The sequence below is a fragment of the Siniperca chuatsi genome, linkage group LG5 (assembly GCF_020085105.1).
Source record: "Siniperca chuatsi isolate FFG_IHB_CAS linkage group LG5, ASM2008510v1, whole genome shotgun sequence".
Lineage (NCBI taxonomy): Eukaryota > Metazoa > Chordata > Actinopteri > Centrarchiformes > Sinipercidae > Siniperca > Siniperca chuatsi.
The window spans coordinates 24,707,240-24,731,035 of record NC_058046.1 but is presented as its reverse complement, the minus strand read 5'-3'; the positions used below and the strand labels follow the sequence as shown (position 1 = coordinate 24,731,035).

Here is a 23,796-nt window from a genome sequence, read left to right as displayed (position 1 = left end):
CTGAAAACAGCTGCGTGCTACGGTCGAAAACGAAGCTTTGAGAGCAGTGAAAGTGAAACGGTAGGTTGCAGGCGGGACAGCTAAACAATGAGCTGAAACTCACTATAAAGCTCCGTAGAGCTGAGGGAGCTGCAAATTCAGGTAATAATTATCTGTAGGATCATCACTATAAGGCCACGATGGAGACACCAGGTGAAGTGAAGGTTGGCAACAACTCGAGGAAAAAGTAGAAAAGCGATATTCCCACCTGCTTTGTCCGCAGTTGTTGTTACAACCACAGCGCGCTTGTTAAGCTAATAGCGAATGATTACGAACAAGCTAAAACGAAAGCTGTCTGTAAGTAGCTTAACTGTTTCTTAGTTTGCCACTAATTTTAAAATTTACAACTACAAGCGTGATCACAGCAGCAGCAGAGGGAGGAGGAGGACATGAATTTATTCTTTTAATCTTTTTTTATTTAAAACCCAATTCTTTAGTAATGAAAAATAACTGTTATTGATAAAGAACCAGGCTGATAAGAGTAAGGACAAGATAAAGATACAATCCTAACGATACCCACCCCTACAGCGTGTTTGTTGCGTCACCCTGACTTTGGGAGGATGAGCAAATCACAGTTCAGATCCCTTCACTATAAGCCTTGTTTAATCAATGTTATTTTGTAATTCTCTCTTTTTTTTTTTTTTTTTTTTTTTTTTTTTTTTAGTGCTTTTAGCTCATACACACAAAAACACCTACACTTGTGAGCATTTATATGAACACAAACACACCAAATTTCACAGGATTTTTGACTGACCCTTTCATGCCGGTTATCCCTATATGTTGAAATGACATAACTTGTTTAAATGTGACCCTTAATCATGATCAGTCAGTTGTTAAATTATCGCTGTCAGCAGGTCAAAGAAGATTACATTTTTTAAATTAAATTTGTACTGCAGTAGATAAGGAAACCACATTGTTCCAAGTCAAATTACGAGAAATGTGATGAAAAGGCTTGTTACTTTTCCAATCCTTTGTTCCATTTGAATGTAAATGAGGTAGGAGTGAACTCATTTCCCAGCTCTCATATCAGCAGGATAAGGGGAACACCTGTTTCATTAGAAAACTTACAAAGAGGAAAACCTTTGGGATTTTCAGATACATTTCAGGACTTCTCTCTCACACTGCACCATCTTGCTTGCCTAACTCACAACTTTCTCTTAAGCAGCAGCAGAAAAAGTTTTGTGGCTCGAATGAATCCGTGTAGAAGTACTGCAGTCAGAGACGAGGGTAAGTATGACATTGGTATTCTGTGGAGACAGAGTGAAATGTTATCTCTACAATCACAAAGCTAAAGCCTCTCAGAGGGTTTGAAATGGATCACAGGACCAATTCCATTACATTTCTGACATGTAATTTGTGGAGACAAGATTTATCTGCAGTTACTGGCTGACACCCTAAAACTGCATGTCTATTTTTTTTAACACTCTGTACACTCATTCCCTGAAAAAGATGTAGGTGATAGAAACAACAGATAAGGAAAGATGGATTTAGACTTAGAAAGGAAAAGTCTCAAGAAATATAATAGACTCAACAGAATGAGAGAAAAAGGGGAACAGTAGACAGATAATGGCCCTGTAAGCAAAACTAACAGGACTTGGGCGAAACAAAAGTGTTAATTAAAGCCTGAGTAAAGCTTGAAACAAATAGTTCGTAAAACGTATCGTCCAACAATGTCTAAAGGCAAAAGAATTTACAGCTGTTTTGAACAACCACACTTGAAGGCGGGGCGAGCCATGATAATTATTAAAGTGTGAATAGAGATAATGGTGCACACGCTTACAGTCTCTCCTCAAAGGCATTCACTGTGTTACACATGAAAAGTGATGGAAATAGTTGTGTGAAGAGTGAAAAAAAAAAAAAAAGAGCTTGAGAGAGAAGTTCAAATTCTACATATTTTTTCATCTCCACACGCCTGGCCTCACTGTGTGAAGTGGATACGCTTGTCGAATCGTCAGAGAATACAGAATACTCACTTTATTAACGATTCTTAGACGATCATCAGGTAAAATTCATACAGACAAACAGCTCTGGTACCATATATATTTAAACCAGTGTTTCCCACACATACTTTACTTGGGCAGGACGCCCAGGTATTTTAACGGCTGCCAAAGTATATTTGGCATCACATTTTAGCTTTTTTTTTTTTCAGTCCGAGAGAACAAAGCCATCTGCTATCAGTTAACTAGTAGACAATCTCCCTTCGCTCTACCTCCCCTCCAGTCTACTGACAATCGCACATGTTCTGCAGAGAAACACACAGACAGTCTCCTGTTTAATGTAGACCTACTTATGCTGTTGTTTTGTAAAAGCTGGTAAGTGCACCTGTTGGTGCCGATGTCATTCGATACCACGTTGGTTTTGATAGTTTCAATAGGCTACATCATTAACAACAACCCCTCCTCCACACACAGCCCACCTGCTGTTGTGAAACGGAATTGCGGGTGAAAAAAAATCCAATTGTGTTTTTTGGGCAACTTTATAAAACATACTGCTGACGAAGAAAGTCAGCAGACACATACAGGGAGAGAGAAACAGAAAGAGGCAGTCAGTGTGTGTGCAGACATGTGTAGGTGTGTGTTTGTGTGCAGGGGAAAAAAGAACTGAAGGGAAAAGCAAGGTCAGCAGATAGACAAATATACCCCCATCCCCTGTCCACAGTTACACTGTCATTCTGTGGGAAACACTGTAAACACAGCACGGGAAAAAACTACCAGTCAGACCACCAGCAGCTTTATGATCCAACGCACCTGTCTATAAGACTTTCTAGAGTGCTGCTGACAATGTAAATATTAGCCAAATAGCCTATCTGACCCAGGGAATGCTCTTAGTTTTTACTGAAGCTCAATCTTGTGCATAGGTCATCTGGCGATAATGTCTGCTTAAACAGTTACTATGACTTACCAGGATGTTGTGTGTAGGTGTTTTCTCTCTATAATGCATTCATAACTGAACATAAGGAATATCGTCAATTTTGAAGGGAAGCCCATTCTGAAAAATTCATTCTGAGAAATTGCGTACAACATATTTACAATGCGATCAGGCTCCCGGTTGGCAGTTTTCCATAAGATGGAAGCAATACATACTAGAGATTTCCCAGAAAAAGATGAACTTGTTATCTACCACAGTATGTCTTTTATCAGTGGCTGCAGAGCTAGACAAACATGCCTGCTAGAAGCAATATTTCAAAAATATAGGCCCGTTTCTCATATTGTCTTAATTCTAAAATCACAAAAGGAAGTGGGATACATTATATAATAAATCTCCAGAGGAGTCCCACACAAGCAAAGTAAAACACCCCTCTTCCGCTGTCCACCAAGGGAAAAAAATATTGCTCCTGGTTACAACAAAGTAGAGACAAAATGAGTGTTGGCAATATGACAAATAAGAATATATTGTGGGCAGGGATTGGTGTTGGCAGTGAAAACCGATGCATGGCTGCTATACCTGAATGAATACAGCAGAAACAATGGGCGAAAGTCAGGATTATTGTGAGATTCAAGAATCAGTGGCTTAAAACATTTCTACAAGACAAACAAAGATATATTTTAAAAATAACTCAGACCAGATTTATTTCTTTATACCTAGTGATCTCCCTCTAACTGTATCTCTGCCTTATGACTTCATATTGTCAATATTCTCTAAAGTATGTGCCTCTCACTTTAAACCCCTAAGCTGCCAACCTCCACCTCACCATAATTATTTTTCCTCTCATCCACCCTCCCCACCCTCCTCTGCCTGTCTTATACTTCTCCCTCACCACAGCATAAGGCTACTTAACACTATCTTAACTCCAGTGATAAACAACAGACTAGTCATTCCCCTATCAATCAACATCCCTGCTCTGAGTCTCTGAGGCCTTGCAATTTCTCAGTACCCTCGAGGTCTGATTTACTCCCTTCCTCACTGTCTGTCCTGGCTTATTCTCTCCTCACTGCTTTCTCTCTTCACTAAATCTGTGCTGTGTCAGCTTCTCTCCTCCTCTACTCTGTCTGCACGTTAATCTGAGAAACACTTCCATTTTACTTCTCCAAAGCCCACATACCACACAAACACCCCTCTTTCACATTTGTTTCTCTACAGAATAAGTAGGAATTCTCTTGAAATTATAGTTAAATTAAACTACTCCTGCAACTGAATTGCTCATGCATATTTAATAGCACCTTAAATATCAATCTGACAAAAATCTAATAAAGAAAATAAAATTAAGCAACAGAGAGGATATCCTGTGCATATTATGAATAATAAGTTGCCCACAATAGACTTCATAATAGCTGCTAAATGCAAATAAACACTTGCAAAAGGATGCAACAGAAACAACACTGTTAGATGCAGCACAAACTGCTACCTTGGGCTGCTCATACTGCACCATGCCTCATCCATTAGATGTAAAAAAAAAAAAAAAAAAAAAAAAAATAAATGATTGGGATGAAAAACGACAAAAACAATCATCAATTTACTATTTGAAAGAAAGTAGTTTTAGCCTGCAGCCTCTGTCTCAAAAGAATCAAATTAACTAAAACTTCTGATATTACATTTCTCAACCAATTTAATCACCGCAGTACAAGGGGAAAAGAGAGTGAGAAAGAAAAGACAACAGCAAGTAATTGGAAAAACTATATCTTACTGGAGGATTTTCTACAGCGAGCACACTGCTTTTCTGCCTCTTCAGCACACTCAGTGTATGAGGGACAACATCAGAACCCTGTTTAAAACCTCAATGTGTTCATCACTCTCACTAATGCTACTGTTCAAGTTAGTTCTTGAGGGGTGTAAGTTAAGTGTTGTGTGTTTGAGCTCGCATTGCTATCTTTGTGAGAACCATTTTCAGTTTTAAATCGGTGAGGACATTTCTGCATTGTAAGGGCCATTTTGGCTGGTCTTCACTACTTCAAAGGACTGTTTGAAGGTTAAGACTTGGTTTTAAGGTTATGGTTAAAATAAGGTTTAGGTTGGGGTTAGGCATTTTATTGTGATGGTTAAAGGGTAACTACACACTCAAATTCTGCTAGAACCGTCCCTCCCAGCATATTAAAAAAATGCAACAGAGTGAGAGAGCAACAACTATAGGGTCGGGGGACACAGGGGACAGCTACATTACAACAGCCATGAGAAGCTACTGCCAGACAGCTTTAACAGTCACTAGAAGTATGTTTATTGTGTGGGTACCTGAGTTGTAGCTCGACTAGCAGCTCTACTACAAGAGGCTCCCCTCTGTGTGTGTCTGTGGGGGAGTGTTAGTACCATAGACTGTATATAAAGATGGACGACACGTCCCCACTTCCTCCCACTGTACAAAAATGAAGCCAAAATTACTCGGATACAGCAGCTGCCATCTTGCACTGGTGACGTCACTTGGCGCTAGAGTCGCGCAGTAGTGATCGGGTTGGAGCCACGGTATCGAGGTCCCGCCCATACACCCGGCCGACTCAATCGCGAGCCAGCCTCAGCTGTCAATCATGACGTGAGACCCCCTTTTTATAGCATCAAATAACTAATTAGTACCAAACTTATCAGAAAAATTAACACTTGAACATACATCAGCGTGACAAGAACTACCTAAAATGACAGAAACCATCTTTCGAAAAAAAAAAAATTTACGTGGAGGGGGTGAGGTTTATGACATATACTGCAGCCAGCCACCAGGCTACGGTGAGTCAGTGTTCCGCTTTTTATATTTGGCGCGCAGCTGTTACCACAGTCAGAAGGGTCTGCACACGTAATAGACCTCAGAGTCTTGCCTATTTTGTCACAGTTAGAGAGGGGCTGGACAATTCAGCTGAACCAAACTTTCGAAACCGAGCAGACACATACAAGCAAATTTTGAGCAGAAAAGCCATTTTACACAAAAAAAAAACCTTTATTAACATCGTATACCAACAAGAATCTATGTGATTAAGTGTACAGCGCAGACTCTTTAAGGTTAGGGTTAGAGGCTAGGGAATGCATTATGTCAATGAGGGTCTTCACAAGTATAGAAAGACAAACATGTGTGTGAGTGACACAGAGAGAGAGAGAGAGAGAGAGAGAGAGAGAGAGAGAGAGAGAGAGAGAGAGAGAGAGAGACTTTCTTTCTGGCAGTTTGATACCTGGACTGTTGCCAGAGCACTAATGAAGTCTAATTTTAACAAAAGCCCAGTTTCCATTAAATTACATGTATCAGTGTTTAATGTGACATACACAGTATGAAGGCAAAGCTACAGACGAATTAGTATGTATGTTCAATGGGGGGAAAAAACTTGTCTCCACTGCTTTTTAACTTTTTCGCTTGCAATGCCCATTAGCAAAGCAATGCTTGTGCAGGACCCCCTGTTGCATTAATGACATTACAGCAATCTTATTTCCTTTTTTCCTGTTATTACTTGACTATTATATTTATATTATATTTGGAATGGTAATCATTTTTTAGAAACTGAGTGGCTGAAAAAGGCCCATTTAAAATTAGTTTGTGTCAAATCAAGTGACAACAAGCTTAATGGTTAGATGCCTGCAACGTGTGAGCTACTAGGCAGGTAATGATTCATAAATTGAGACATAGCTGATGATTAAATGTTACAAACATTGGTGTTAATATGATGTAAACTATTTCAGTGGCTTAATTTGATTCGGATATGCTGTATGATTCAGAACTACGTCACTGACTTTATTTGATTCAGACGTTTTAGTACCCCATGAATCAGCACAAGCCCATATCAGCTGTAAAGGAATATTGTACCGGCAATAAACGTGTGACAGGAGAGTCATTTTGTGACAGTATTCCAGTGCTCCTTAGACAGCAGAATTAGACTGTAAGGAATAATTCTTGATGACAGATATACATGGGGGTGGACTATACTATAAGGAACATCTTACAGTATAATGCAATCCAATTCAGTAGCCCTGCAGTAAATATTACCATGGTCCTATAGTTTTAATATCCGTTATCCCCTGGAGGAGCCCCATGGCTTTCCTCATGCTTTCCTGGGTTTTGTGACCTATTTTGATTCAAATTACTTGACTGTGCAACACTTTGACTGTGAAGGCCATAGCACACGATTCACGTCATGTTCTCAATTATTAAACTATTTAGTGCCCTTGTGCCCTGCATTTAAGCATCTGCATTTGTTATGTTTGTCCACTCATTTAGCAGGTTTTTCCTTTAATTTGTCACCTGTCTGATTTTGACTTCGCTCCAACAAGACTGTCCTTCTATGTTGATGTAAACAGTAAGTAAAGCTACTACAAATAATTGCTAAAAAGCATAATTATGGTAAACAAAAGCACACAGAAAAAAACAAACATTTAATGGCCTTGTTTGTTCTTTTTTGTTTGTTTCTGCTGTGCTTCCTCATCTAAAGAAGACAACGATAAGAATCCTGAACCTGCCAGCACTGGCTTTGGTACAAATGGACTCCTCCATCCATCTATCTCTCTCTCCATCTACCCATTCATTTTCCGTGCTTATCCAGGTCCTGGTCATGGAGCCTCTTCCTCCAGCTATTCCTTAGAGATCCTGAGGTGTTCACAGGCCAGAAATGATATGTAATCACTCCAGCATGTTCTCGGTTTGGTTCCAGTTGGTCCTGCCCACAATAACTCCACAAGGACCTGTCCAGGAAGCATCCTGAGCCAATGCCCAAACTGCCTTTACTGGCTGCTTTCAATGCAAAGAAGCGGAAGTGGTTCTACTCCAAGATCCTACTGGATATCTGAGCTCTTTAACATGCCCATAAAAGGTGAGCAGAGACATCCTGCAAAATATGCGCAATCCGGCTGCTTGTATCCACAATCTCATTCTTTCGGTCACTAACCAGAACTCATAATGATTCAAAATCTTCTCCAAACTAATTCATTTATTCACTCATACTGCAGCCTAAAAAATTTAAAATTTGTTTTTACCCTGACAGAGCCTTTGTTAAAACCCAAACTAAGACAAAAGAAAATGCCAGAGCAAAACACTGACCAAAACAAAGCACTAAATTGAATCACACTGCCATTCCCGTATGTGGCCAGTTTCTCTAAATGTGTACAAAAAACAACATTACTGTGTTTGTCAAAACAGGCAACAGACTTTAGGGACTGTGAACAACCTACATAGGTATAAAAGCTTGAGACTCTGCACCAATCCATGGAACTAATGAAGCCTTTTTGATGGCTAAATGCCTTCAACCTACAACAGACCAGTGAACAGACTAATTTCATTTTGGCATTTGGCAACATACATTAATTTCATTCAAAAATTGATTATCATTTACACTTGTGATCCTCTGGGAGGCTCTGCTCACTAATGAATATTAGTATTAGACTGACTCCCTATAATTCTGTTGACCTGGAGGTAGATACAATCTAGCTTGGCTTTTACTGTTCATTATCAACAGATACGGTTTGAGCTTCACTGTGTTTGGACCCTCCTTTCTTTGTAATGTTTTGTCAAGGGTGTAATGAAGCAATGTTTTAAACTGATCCAAAGACAAATGTCCAAATCTAGATTTAGACAGTTTTTAAATGAAGCTGTTAGCCACTGGTAGCTTGATAACTTACACAACATTTCTGTGTACATCACTTGCCTGCAGTTTCTTGACAATAAAAGCCTTCTAGCTCTGCAAGTAACTACTACTCTACTTCAATATTTACTTGCCTGAATTATCAATGGTTTTTTTTTAATGCACAAACAACGGTAGACTCTAAAATGAAAACTTTGAGCAGTCAAGAGTCAGACTGACACTGTCCACAGTCCAGATAAATGGTTTGATATTTGGACATATGGACTGTGTATATTATGTTTAGCTATACTAGTCTCATATGCATAACACATGCATTCTGCTAAAAATAAATAACAAATAAAGTACAACATGTTTTACAACTACTGTAAACAGAATAGACTTATTTAGATCATTCTAAACTACTTATATAACACATTTTTCTTAGTGTCTTTTGTCCAAATAACTATGCAAAAATGTTCATCAGACAGTCTTTTTATTAAAAAGTGATCCCAATCTTTTTTTAAATTCTATGAAATAATCCTGCAGTCATGAAATTAAGGACAATATAGGATGAAGTGCATTTCATTTTGTAAGCACTGTTGCCCTCGCTTTTGAACATCTGCAGTCTGCATTTGACACTATTCAGTCGCACCTGTTCGACCTCAGACTAGTGTTAAATGTAGACAAAACCAAGGCCATGTTCTTTTCTAACAAAAAGAAAGAAGGTGCCAGCTGTTCTTCCCTGCATCATGTCCGCACAAGGTATCCCTATTGAGATTGTGACCACCTACAAATACATAGGCATCACAATTGATGGAAGCCTCTCTTTTAAATATCATATTGATCATCTTTTAAGGAAATTGAATTTTTATTTATTTATTTATTTATTTTATTTTTTTGGGGGGGGGAACAAATCCTGTTTTTCCTTTAATACCAGGAAACGGCTTGTTGCTGCCACTTTATTGACTCTCCTGGACTATGGGGATGTTTTGTAAATGAACGCCTCAGCTCACTCTCTTCATCTGTTGGACGCTGTCTAGCATGGAGCTCTGAGATTCATAACCAGTTGTAAACCCCTCACACACCATTGTACTCTGCATTTTTTAGTCAACTGGACATCATTATCCATGCACAGAATTTTGTACTGGTATAACTTAATTTATAAATCCATCCTTGGACTGCTGCCCACTTATTTATGCACTTACATGTTACGTAAATAGTGCTGCCATAGCCTACGCTTCCAGGGCTTCATCACTCTCTCAATCCCCTCAGTCCGTTCAGAATTTGATAAAAAAGGCCTTCTCCTACTCTGCCCCCTCAAAGTGGAATATGCTACAGCAGGAACTGAAGCTGTCCAGCATGATTCCCCTAGGGGATTTTAAACTACTTTCAAGAAATCTGGAGAGCGCATCTGTGGGGGTTTACTCTACAGTTACTATAAAGTTTTTAAAATCTGACTACCACTTTGGTACTTTTGCACTTATGATTTGTGCTCTATTTTGTCTCTGTATTGAATGTACTGTCTGTTTGTAACTTTGTGTAGTACTGCTGCTGTTGTCTTGACCAGGTCTCTCCTGAGAATGTGACCCCGTGTCTTAATGAGATTACCTGTCTAAATAAAGGTTAAATAAAAATAGAAAAGTTCTGTTTGGTTAAACTCCCATGACAAAGCCTATTCAGTTCATTAATACCAATACACAAACGCCTGGTTTCCAAATGAAATGGCATAATATCACACCCACTTGGGCGCAGAGAGACCTTTTCCGCATGGACAGACTCAATTTCAAATAATGTTCAGTTCTATAACTACTGACGTTGATTTGAAGTACATACCGTTTTATATAGACATTATTATTATTATTATTATTATTATTATTATTATTGTCTTTTCTGCACTATACCCCCATGCTGGAAGAATTTCTGTAACTTCGAAGGGAACAACTTTTGCTAAGTTACTACATTTTTTTAGGTCTGTTTCTGTAATGCTGGGAAACTAACCTTTCACCCTACAGATTAGAGAAAAGCAGACACTAGGCTGAAAAAAGCCACCGTCGACCTAACAGAGACGAAAAACAGTCTTTGGGGTTGGACATGACACTTAGCGCAATCCCATTAGTGCACTCACACAAGTATCCGCTGAAGCATGCACACACACAAACAAAAAGTTGAGAGCCCTGTGGAGCAGCTGACTGTCATGGGAATACAGCAAAAATGTCCCCAAAAGGATAACATGTCAGAGCAGCAAATAATGCCTTGGTGGATTATTGTCTGTGAAAGAATGTAAACAAAAGAACAACTGGATCATGTGCTTATATTCTAAAAGCAAAACTGTTTAACAATGTTTTTGATTAATTAGATACAATAGCTATGGTGTAAGACTAGTGGAGTTCCGCTCTATTATCCAGCAATAAATGAGGGCAAAGAAATCTAAATTATTTTACTCTTATCTATCTTAGCTACAACTAAGGTTAAAATTGTAATGAGACGTGTGACATATGAGTATAAGAATACTTTTTTTATTTTGACATTCATGTCATTGTCAGCAGTATAAGTGCCAATATATAATTTTTGGTGATTAGCATCAGCCGATCTTTGGTACTCGGACCACTTCTGAAAAAAATGACATCAGTGCACCTCTACACTAAAATGAAGCCTAATAGAATTAGCTGAATTGGTGAGGAAAACCCAACATGTATACATGTACAATGAAGCCCAATTAAGACACTTAAATGTTACAAAAAAGAAAAAAGGACGAAATCATAAAAGTTTATTTACTGTGAAAATGCATGGGTGCATGTTTAATCCAAACAAGTAAAAGAAGATAGCAAATTACAACTCAACAGCCCTAGACTTTTGGGAACACTGTATAAATGAAAAGCCAACCTATGGGAATCCTTTTTAATTACATAAAAATAATGACAAATTTGCTTCCCAACACCAAATCAGATAAACCATTCTAATAGCAGGCCTGCTCTCCGAGATCAAGCCAAACAATTTATCAGCGATATGCATAAACATCCTAGCAAATGCACTCCAGCTCCCAAGTGGGCAGCATAGTGATAGAAGGGGAGAGGTTGAGATGACTTCCACAGAAACAGAAACAGGGAGTGAGAGAAAGAAGAAAAGGCGACAAATTGATAAACAGAAAACAGTGGTGTTAGAAGAGGACGGCGAAATTGAAAATGCAAACAGCGAGGTAGAATGAAAGACATTTCAAAAACACCACTAGAGTGTTAATTTGGTAGAGTTATGAAGCCGCTCATGCACTATTAAAAAGCAGACTCCTGCAGGGATATTGAAAGAAATAAACACTCCACAAGCCTCTCCACATCACACAGATGTGATCGTACTGCAGGCACTACAATGAGAAGTGGCAGAAACAATGCATCACAAAGGACTTAGGTACACAGAGACCACCACTGTGGAAGTGAATTTATGTCAGCGAGTCCTTGACACACTACTGCTTTTGCTACTCTAAAATGCACTCTACATAGAGCATAAATCCAACTGCTTAAATTAAATGATGAAAACAAAAACAAATAGCGATGGCCCGAGCCAGTCCTAAGGATTGGTATCAGGGCCGATCAAGGCATTTTTTGATGAATCTGTATCGGCTAAAATACAGCAGATCAAAATCCGATCCTTTACTGTACTCTACTGTGTTTTGTCCATCTAAGCCTGCTGGTGTGGCAGCGCTGCATCACTGTTTCTAAACTACCACAGACATTTCTTTGGTATTTCTGTTTTACAATTCCACCTTACTTATTGGCCGCCATTTACACCAATACTGATGTATCTGCGATAAGCTCATATCAGCAGATACATTACAAAATATATTTACAAGATTAGCTTTAAATATCCTTAAATCTACACAAATACATTTAGAACAGTGTTTAAAGAAGGTCATGGCTGCTCACTCTACTAATGCATATTACCACTGGTAAAAGTTTTGGCGATTTTATGTTTTTCTTCATACTAATCCTTACACATGACCCAATGAAATAAGAAACAGTTGGGGGGGGCTTTCTACCACTAGCATAATTTTAGATGAATAGATGTTTACAAGTTTTGCCAGAGAGAGGGGTGGATCCTGGCACATGGTGGAAGCGGCGGTTTGGGGCGTTAAGATAAAGAGATACTTATAGATACATTTGCGCCCACAAGACCGTAGATGCCCACCCACTGTCTCCTTGCGAGCAAAAGTGTGACACGATGAGGAGTTAAGAGAGAGAATACCAGCTTTGTGTGAGAGGATATGCTTGAGGAGATTAAAAAGAGGGCAACAGTGAAAAGAGAGGAATATAATTCAGACAACCTCCCTGAAGCCTGTTCCTGTGGTTCTGCAGTCAGTGACACCTCAGGAAGAGGAGGGGTGGGGGTAGTGCATCAGTTGACTTTGGTGCACAAACACAGACAGAGGTACAATCAGCTCTTTGAGTTAGCACTCACCCAGCAACTAAAATAAGATTAGTTAAGACAGAGACTTAACAAACATTTTGTAACTTGCGCAATCTGACACTGCATGACAAAATCTCTAACTTTAGTCCCACCCCAAAAGGTGCTGATTGACTTAGTTTTTTCTTCAACTGTAAACAAGCTGTTTAAGTACCTGAATTACAGAACAAACTCCCAAACCAAAAACAAAATGTCTACAGCAGTGAATTTATTTGGCAAAAATTTAAGAAATTTAGAAATGAAATAAGTAAGACAGTAGACTTTGGTACTGACAAGATTAATACTACAAACACGTCAACAGCTATAGCATTCACAAACAAACAAACACACATCCACATGCATGAACTAACTACACAATTCCCATAAGAGCACTCATGTAGAAGTAAAAAGATGCAATCATTGCCCACTCGATTCCATGAATCACACTCACAAGGCACAGCACTTCAAAGTACCAAATGCAAAACAAATAGGCTATATCCCAATTGGTTAAAAAAAAAAATCTGAAAACTAGGGCTATATTCATATTCTCTGTACAAGGTTTGTAGTGCAGTTGTATTTAGAATAGTAGTGGCCACATAGAGATTAACAGTGAGAAAGAGGCAATGTACTACAACAGTTCCCCAGAGTTTAGATGGCCAATATTCTTTTCAGCGTAACAAGTATGATCAGCGTCATAAAGTAGTAAGAAGTAAACTTCCTTCTTACAAAGACATATCATTTAGGTCTGCTAATAACTAATCCATAATCAAATATATCAACTATCAGTCCTTTTGATTTTCACATACAGTAACTCACAGCAGGCCATACTCAAAATTCGAAGGATGTTTTTTCCTCTGAAAAACACTCCCTGTGATAGTGATGACGCTGTACTGTTGCCGTGGTCCCTTGTAACATAGCAACTAAGCGACTTATTCAGTACATTTTCCATAGAACAGCTGTGGACCCCCGACCAAGTCCTTGACAACAACCTCAAGGGCAGCGGAGCCCCCAGTACATCCACTGGTGCGGATTGAAAAGAATGGGCTCACACACACCAAAAATGCTACACACAAGTATGCGGGTAAAGACACACAACCGTACACTGTCGGCAACAGGAAGAGGGATGTTTGCCATACCTTATTTTGAAGCAGCAGCAGGGTTTGTCTGATGAGGACGACTGGTGTCTAGATATTCAGCGCTGTCTTAAAAGAAACAAAAAGGCATGTTAGGTGCCTGAAGTTGAGGATCATCTTAGTGAACAATATCGAAGCAATAAGTCCATTTTAAAATCTCTGAATGAAGCCACACAAGCCAGTCTGAGGTGTTTAGATACTTATATGTCTGCTCTTATGGGCATAAAGAAATCCCTTCATATTTCATTTTCAACAAAGCATGCACGCAGATGTGTGTGTGTGTGTGTGGCTGGGTAAGCAAAGATGGTCATAACACACACATGCTTTTTTTTTTTTATCTCTGTATGAACTGTATGTAGCACATCTCCCTCTTCCCAGCAAGGAATAATAGTCACCCCAATGATGAGATGAGAGGGATAAGAATAAAGCCTTCAAGGAAGGAAAGTGTGGCATCTTCAGCATGATTAGGTATTCACAACCAGACAAGCCAAATCAGAGGTAATAGGGAAGCCATCAATGCAGCGAGCAAAGACAAATGAGAGAGGAGAGGGATGAGATGTGGGGGGAAGGGGAGAAAACCTCTGACTCAGAGCTCATTTGAGTGCAGTGAACAAACTCTTTTCCATCTACTATGATGTACACATACATACTCATTGATACACTACATGACACTCTTGTAGATGGACATTACCTTTTACTTTAATTGAGTCAGTCCATTTTATTGCAAACTGTTGCTACACACTCCCCCACACATGCAGGCACTTGAAATGTGGATTAGCTCATGTACAAACATGACACACAAACTTCCCTCCTCTCCATCAGAGGGTGAAATGAAATGATATATCTGATCCTGTCAGAGTTTAAAAACATTACATTAGGTCTCAGCTGTGCTTTCAATTTCTCTCACTTTCACTGTTTCATCCTTTTTGCCTAACATCAACCCACACATCAGGTGGGTTTAAAAAAATAAAAATAAAATAATAATAATAATAATAATAATAATGTTTTTGTCAAAAAATACGGTTTCATTTTAATTTCTTAAAAACTAACTAATGCAGCCTTGTGACATTTGGTTACTTAAGTAGCTGCAGCGTTAACATAACACAAAGATGCTCATTTAAAACAGCTAAGCATGCTAAATATAGTGAATACTGCAGTATGCAGTGCTCCTCTGTCACAGCATCAGTTATACCTCAGCTCTGTCTACTTTTTACTATTACAAACTGCTGTAATGTCACGTTTTGGAAAAAAAAATACTGAACATAATGTTAATCAGCGTGAGCCATGCTCCTTCTTGACTTCGTTTTGTTTAAATCAATCAAGAAAAATGCGCTATATGCGATCCAATATAAGCAGACACCATTTTTGTCTCTTGACAAAAAGGTTTGTGCTTTGTTGTGAGGTAAGTTAACGTTATGAAAATGCTCAAATTTTTAAAATAAATAATATTTACTGTAGATAAACTAAATTAAGCTTGTTGTGGACTTCATCTTTGAACTAATCTTATCCAGAGCCGCCATGTAAGCAAGCTACATGTTCTCACACTTTGAGCAGTTGATGTCACATTAACTACCACCAACTAAAGTCAGATGGGACTTCAGATCAGTCAGTACTGACAAGCTAATTAAATGTTCTTGAATACTATAGACTCCAGCTTTATTGTCCATATTATTGTTTGTGTTCATACCACACAAGCCTCTTTAAAACTATGTATACAGAAGTAGGAGATGTATGGTTAAGAAACCCTTCCTGTAATTATTTTCTTTCTGTGATGCTAATAATCTGTCAGGTCTGATCATATTCAAAATATTTGTAAAGTACAGTATGTTTACATGGACGCTGTCATATGTTACTGTTTTCGAAAAACAATCTTGTTAAAGCAGCAGCACAACCCATCAGAGAGGAAGCTTATCTCAAGGATTTATGCTCCCAGTAATTCTGCACAGAGGAAGTAAAATTATAGTATCGTTGCATTACAGCCCCATACACATGGTGGCAAGAAAGCCCTACAGGACACTAACACATCACGTTGCTCTGTAATAACCAAGCAGCAACCTCCGGGGCGAAAAAATGAAGCAGATGCAGAAGTGCCAAAAACTGCAGTTCCTCAAATGGCCACTTGAGGCTGGCTCCAAAAGCGAGTCAATCCCCATAGAGCCCCATGTTAAAAAGCCCAACAGCAGAAATACACGTTTACAGCCTGGTACAAAAAACGGTTTTGGTCTCTATAGCTAATTTTCCCCTTCATGACAACTGTATGGGGGGTGAATTTTTTTAATAACTCACCAATTTATATTAAGGCTTAAAGTTATATATAATTTAGGACGTGGTCACTTTGAGTGATGGGTGGGTGCCCTCTCAGGTGGCTAGCCGCTAGGTGGTGAGCAACCAGGCTTCATTCGGCCCACCTCAGCTCCACCTCTTTGCCCATTTTTGGATTAGCCGGAGTCAAGCACTACCAAGATGGCGACGGCTGGAGCTGCCGGGAGCCGCCCACTTTAAGCTTCACAAAGGCTCTTCAGAAACCTATGGGTGATGTCACAGACACTACGTCCACATTTTATACAGTCTATGGTAATAACCCCAGTTAAACTGTGTGTCTGCAGTGGTCAGTTTAGAGCCTTCTCAAAGCTCTGTACACCTACATATCTGTAGGTGTGCTCAGTTATTTTGGCTGATAAACCTCAGTTGGGTCCCAAAATTCAAATAATGTACCATCTTCCCTGATACCTGACTAGAACGCTTCCTAGAAAAGATCAATTGTTTGACTGTAGACAGCAGAAGTCCCTCCTAATTAGTGTAGTTGAACTCAATGCAGTGAGGAATAGGGCATTTAAGTAACTGGCCCAAATATAAAACTATTTCTTTATAGTTATTAGGATGATCTAAGTATTGCATGAATTAAAATTTAATGCCATTCGGAGCACACTTGTGATTTATTTTCCCCTACCCAAAATTAATTACAGCCCCAAATGTTTTCTCTTTTTCAGCTTGTTGGTGCACTGATAATTAATGTCCTGTCCAAAGAGACAGGATAGACCTCTGAGTATTTGTGCATTCCTGTTATTTACCTTCATCAGCTCTTCGTGAAATTTTACTTCTGTGGGGTCTAATAGCAGAAGTTACAATTTCAGCTCCCAGTAAGTTTTCTATCCAAGCTGTAGGCTTCATGTCTTCATGTATTTTGATTTTATGTGTTGTAGGCTGAGGAATGTGTCGTCTATTACAAGCCACCTGCTATGATTTGGCACTGGGTAAAATACTGTATAGTGTACTAGGAATATGACTCTACTTAACTAAATTTGTCCTAATGTTGGTTATTAAATAATTTAAACAGGGATGACCATTAAAAACATGTTTGAATATCTACTTTTCTGCCTTGTCAAACTCATCTTCACAAGATCCCTGACAGCAGTGTTTTTTCTCCAATCATGTGCCATTTGCTGCAACTTTATGATTTTGAATAAAATTATTTATGATTCTGTGACAGCCGTGATAAAACTGACACAGATAGCCCTATGTAGGGGAAACCCTGATGTCAATGTCGATTCTTGAATCACTTAAGTCACTTTTACCAAATGTGACATTTAAGGTTTTAATATCCACATCAGTCCTACCACATTACTGAATCATTAAATCACATCAACCACATTTGGGTTGCATGTTCATTTTAAACATTAAAACTATGTTAGTCAACACATCAGCATGCCAGACATCACCTCTTTCCTTCATTTCCATAAATGCTTTGTATTTCTATCACTATGGAAATAAATAACGTTCAACTTATGAATGCCATGTTTTTTTCCATCCAGCGTGAAAATAACACTATAGTCACCATAACAGATCACCCGTCTCAAACTATTTTCTATACAAATTGATTTTGATACTGTTGAACTAGGGTTGGGCAGATGAACGTCATCCATCGCCAATGGCTGACATCCATCGACCACTGAGCCCTCTACCATCACAACATTGTGATTTAATAGCCCCCCCTTTGGTGAGTAAAATCTCATTACTGAAAGTGCAGTAAGAGTAGTTTATCACTATGAGTAGTATTTCATATGAGCTACTTAATGAGGTAACTTAAGCATAGTGTTAACCATTCCTGCTGCAGCTTTCAGACCGAGGTCGGGAAGCACAGGGAAAACTTTGTTTACCTCCAGGGCTGAAGCTGATGCTAACCTCGGGACTAACCACCTTCACTTTTACCCAGCAGCTGGGAAGCAAGACACAAGAATGCCTTGGGTATTGAGGAGCTGCAGCGTTTATTCAAGGGCAAACTGTAACATTTAACACTGTACATTTACTGCCACTAGACAACTTCACTGCTAACCCTTCCCTCTGCTCAGATCACCAACACACCTGTCTGCTCTGAGTGCAGTCACCGTCACTCTCTCGCCTAAAAAACGGCAGACTTTTGACACACTGCCAGGTGTTGGCAGGCTAGCGACGGATACTCTCGGATAGTCTGACTTCCTTGTGTGAGTCACTGGGTGTCTCAAAAAGTGCAGATGCATACCGAGAGAATTGTCGATCCTGCTTTTGATTTCGATGTTCGAAATCAAAAAAGGCCAAGAATTTGTTACCAGTTTCTCAAAATGGTTGCCAATGGCAACATGGCAACCGTTACCATCAAGCCCTGCATTACTACACATTGGAAAACGCTTCCTTGTACATTTAGGAAGTGAGGACTGGTTTGAGACACCTCCTTGGTGTTTGTAGTTTTACTTCATATAATACTCTATTTGAAAGTGAACTTGTCATAGCCCCCCTCAGCTCAGAAAAGTTGGGTTCAAGACTCAAAACTTTTGTAATTTTTTCTTACAATTTCTGTCAGTCAAGCTGAAACTGCTACAAAAAGAGATTGAGTTCAGACATCTGGTGATATGAGAAAGTTGTTCAGTCTATACACAATAGTCTGATACTGTCACATAATTCTGACACAGTATCAGTGTTTCTTTCCTCCATTCCTCTCAGCCGAATGCAGTTTTACATGACAAAAAAAATTCCAATAACATACCATTTTAAATCATGCCTGCATTTGGTTGAAGTACACTGTATTAGAAGATGAGGGAGGGGGGAGCTCCAAGACGACAGATCTACAGGAAAAAGGCAAAAACACACTGGTCAAGGAGTTGAGACAAAATGTTGGTGGTGTGACAGCAAGGCACACAGACAACTTTGAAGGCATTGGACTGTAAGATCTCTCAGATGAGCTCTGTGAGGCCAGGCCTCAGTCCCCTACACTGTTTCCTCCTCCACCAGTACACGATTAAATCAGACTACAGTGTTCACTAGCCAAGACTCTTTTTTTAAGATGATTAATCCACATTAAGATCTTTCACTCCCAGTCATTTTATATTAATAATTAAAACCTTGTTTAATAATTCATTAAAAATGTGTTTTTCTTCTCACATGTTGTTGTTATCAAAGTATGGTCCCATGATAGCAGCTCCTTGGGAATAATGTGAATTTTTCTGGCTTAGTTTGAGGTGATTAAGACATGTTAAGATCGCTAAGATCACAATGTTCCAACAGTCCTACACTGTTCACTCAATATGGATGTGAAAACTAAACTTGAAGATTTAAATGCCTAAGCCACTTTAAAAGACAAACCAGGAACACGGGCTACAAATCTAGCTATAGCTAGACACCCTATATACTGTATGTACATGACATGCGTTGCATTTCTTTTTTCCTATGAAACAATTTATTTGTATTGCCACCAGGGTTTCCCGCAGAGTATTATAGCAGAGGCACACTGCCTCACCTGTAGTAAAGCACCTCAGTTAACATCAGATGAAATTATTACACTTACATGAAATATAATGTTAAAGTGGCCATATTATGCTTTTTCCCTTTCCTTTATTGTGTTATATATCTTTTTTGTGCATGTAATAGGTTCCCACACACACAAAACACTGCTCCTGAACGGCCTGAAAACAGCTTGATTGTAGTCCAGACTTTACTTCCATAACATATCTACATCCAGTGATGTTGATAGGTTTTCAATGTAGTGAGTCCCTATGACCCACAGGTGTTCATTTGAATGGGTCGCAGGGAAAATTGAGTGGGACCGCAATAAAATGTGTTTCAAATTGTCAGCTCGGTATGTACCTTGGTTTTAGAGTTTTAAATAAACTTTGCGTCATTTATTTTGAAAAAAATGTAACCATTCAGCATTGGCTCATTGGCCAAGATTCTTACTGTAACAGATAAGGCACTCAAATACTGGCATAGTGTTAATAAGACAAATAACACAAATGAATAATAAATAAGTCATGCTCCATCGTAAGACTCTGACCTGTTAATAATTTCTGAACTGCAGCTTGTTCTCGTTTATACAGGGCAGGCACAATGGACTGATTAAAATGCACAAGTGAAGGCAGAGTGTAGCAGAGCTCAAGCATTCTGACCATGTGAACCTATTCTGGTACAACCCGAAAATAAAATTATGAACCTGAAAGTGAGCATAATATGACCACTTTAAGCTTCGAGGAAGAAGAGCTGAGGTGCTATATCAAACAGAGTGAGAAATTTGCTGATCGTCATCTAGTAACTAAAATGATCAATCTCATGTCTGATTCCAGGTGACAATGATTGATAGATTGATCACACTATATGTTCACTTTGCTGCTATTTATCAGAGAAGCACATCACAATGACATGTTTGTGAACCTCAACAATGTCTTCCCAAAGTAAATAGTAGATGGACTGCATTTATATCGCACTTTTATCCAAAGCGCTTTACAATTTGCCTCTCATCCACCCATTCACCAATGATCAATTCACCAATCCAACAATTGCGGCAAGCTACCATGCACCACGCTAACAATTGGGAGCAATTAAGGTTCAATGTCTTGATCAAGGACTGTCTGACATGTGGACAGGGCATTAAACCGCCAACCTGAACCAATTACTGGACAAAGTCAGACACATGAGAGCAAACATCTGAACCAGTGAAGTTGGGAAATGAGTTATCTGATTCAAACATTACAAAGCCAATAACACTTGAAGTAAATGTATCTTGTACATCTGCAAAAAAAGCACCAAGGTTATATTGTATGGTCTGACCTTTGCCACTAGGAAACAAGTATAATGTGGTAAAGCCCCACAGATGGGTAAAAGGACAGTAAATGCAAGAGAGGAAATTCTCTGAAGAAGTTATCTGATTCAAGAAGGAAATAAACAAGTGTAATCTCTAACTTGATAGGCTGAAAGCTACGGTGGTTTTGTTGTCTATGGTGCATCTCCAAATAAATATAATATATTTTTTAAACAGAATGTGCACACAAAACACCAAATACTTGGTGGCAGACTACTAACATTCTGTCTTGACTGCTGTACAAAGCAGAACAGCGGGAATACTATTTTTTAGTCAAACGTATTATATCAAAAAGCAAGCATATAACGAAAAAGATAATCAGTCATTGCTTTACAACTGATCTGTCACATTTCTGTGAGTCTGGAGTAAAGACGATAGTGAGTCTGAAGTGAAGGTGAAGACGTAGGCCACAGACTGATTGGACCAACAGATATGTTGATGCTGGTCTGTTCACAGGAGACTTTCAATCTCCACCGTGGGAAACAAACATTTAAACGTAGCAGGTGTGGCACCCTGTCTGTTCAACAGAACTATTAAAAGAGAAAACTCTTATTAAAAAAGGACAGTTACTATACTCACTCTATTTGAAAATTAAGCTATATTCACTAACCAATATTTCTGAGTGGTGAAAATGTCTTTATAAATGCCATTATTATAATTATAATTATTATTATTATGTAGACTAGTGCATTTATTTGAATATCATCACTTATTTGACATAATTCACACCTTTGGAATGCCACACTGCAATGCATGTGCTTATATCAGCAGTTTAGCTGGCTACAAAAAATATTGGCATTCAATATCACAGAAAAAACATTTGGATTAAAAATCTGCACTCTAAAACACTAAATTGATAGAGTTGAGAAAATAATCCTAGTTGGCTATTTGCTTTCATTATTGTTGATAATATGTCAACACAAAGGAAAGCAAACACTCCTCCAGGTATTCTATTTTGCTTTTTATTGCCTTTTGCTATTTATTATTATTTATTAGCCTTGTTTAAAAAAAAAATGGATCTATGTCCTGCTGCAGTCTTTCACAGCATTTCAACTTAACAGAGTGCTGCCTACGCAGAAATGGACTTCAGTTCTCACTGGAGGATGAGAAAAAAATAATTATAGTTCAAACCTTAACCAGCATTGTCAGCAACAAGCATAGATATGTGCATGATCAGTTTTCCCCTGCATACCCAACAAGTGTAACGTTAAATACTGCAAAGCAGACAACTCTTGTAGTGAATACATCTTCTAAAAAGCGCCAAGGTTGTATTTTATGGCCACCAAGAGCCTGACCTGCATTTGCAGGGCCACAACGCTGGCACATAGCAGCCATTCACAAAATATAATAAACATTAATCAAAGAGTGATATAGTCTAGGTGAACAGACAGTGCTAACAAGTTGACCTGGAGAGGTTTGTGCTAGCTGTTAGCTAACCGTACAACGCGCCATTACCCTTAGTAATTTAGCAGAGGCATAATTTTCCAAGACACAAAAGCCATGTGGTGTAATCAATAAACCTGACTAAAAAAAAAAACAAAGTCAAATAACTTTAGAGACTGTGGTGACAGCATGTGTATTAGCCAAAAGCAGACAGCTAATACTGAAGTTGTTATGGTTTTGTAGCCAACTGTTAGCCAGGTAAGCTAACGTTTTAGCAACACAAACGCAACAGCCCATAGAGCATTTTACCCATACAGTTACATAACAAAAATAGGTTTACTTACCAAATAAATCAGCTGTGGGGCAAATATCAAATGTCATGTGAGTCAACATATGTTCACCTGTCTCATAGTGCGCTCCCGGCTGCTCCCATGGCAGCTGTAACCTGTTAGCTGTATTATCTAGCAGCCTTTGAGCCCCTCCTACTAACTGTAATCAGCCATCGGGTTTTGTGAATCCCTGGCACACTTTCAAAAACAAAGAAGGTCGTCTCCTAATCCAAACAAAGATAGTTGCCAGAAGTGACATGTCATCTTGCTTATTTGTATACATGAACCTAAATTTAAACATTATATTATCAGAAACATTTTGATATATATTGATGTTATTTTAACTTACTTTTTAACATATGATTAATAATAATAATAGTTTACTATTGTTATATATTTCTATTTTTATATTTATTCATGTGTTATCACCTTACAGAAATTCAACATTGGCCTCCTTGACTCTACTTAGCACGGGCAAGGGGGCAAGGCCAAATGGAGTGCATATACCATTTATAAGTGTTCCAGAGGTATCACTGATCCAAATACAATAATTAGCACTGAAGCTTTGAAGTTCATTCTTGACTTTTAAAATAGTAGTTTGACTAAACACTTCCAATTCAAGGTCCACTTACTTTCAACCTTTTCGGTTTTCAAATTAATTAGCATATCCAAAATAAACTTCACAGACAAAGAAGATTTAGATAGCCTATTATTTGTGATAAAAGTTGGTCACGGAAAAATACATTAAAAATCCTGCAAAACATAGATCCTACAAATATTGTATTTATTCTTTGCCAGCCTTCAACAGTCACAGAGTGACTAACATCTTTCAGCATGTGTCCTTTATCATTTCTTGTCAGTTCAAATACTTTTACTGGGACACAGCCTTGGGTTACAAGGTTTCTTTTATTTTG

The 23,796-nt window shown here is 38.6% G+C and overlaps 1 protein-coding gene across 13 annotated transcripts in view; it reads right to left on the bottom strand.

The window, feature by feature from the left end:
- gpat2 (glycerol-3-phosphate acyltransferase 2, mitochondrial) overlaps window positions 1-23,069 on the bottom strand; it is a 117,561-nt gene extending 94,492 nt beyond the window's left edge. For 2 of the 13 annotated variants that reach the window (XM_044196052.1, XM_044196055.1), the window contains exons 1-3: window positions 22,898-23,069; window positions 19,086-19,164; window positions 14,069-14,134 (exon numbers count right to left, since the gene is read on the bottom strand). Coding sequence is in view for 1 of the 13 variants with exons in the window: in XM_044196045.1 (XP_044051980.1) it covers window positions 22,898-22,946 (49 nt within the window). In the remaining 12 variants the exon portion in view is untranslated. The remainder of the gene's footprint in view (window positions 1-14,068; window positions 14,135-19,085; window positions 19,165-22,897) is intronic. The other 11 variants (XM_044196054.1, XM_044196057.1, XM_044196047.1 and 8 more) reach the window with 7 other exon arrangements.
- Window positions 23,070-23,796: the final 727 nt, after the last annotated feature.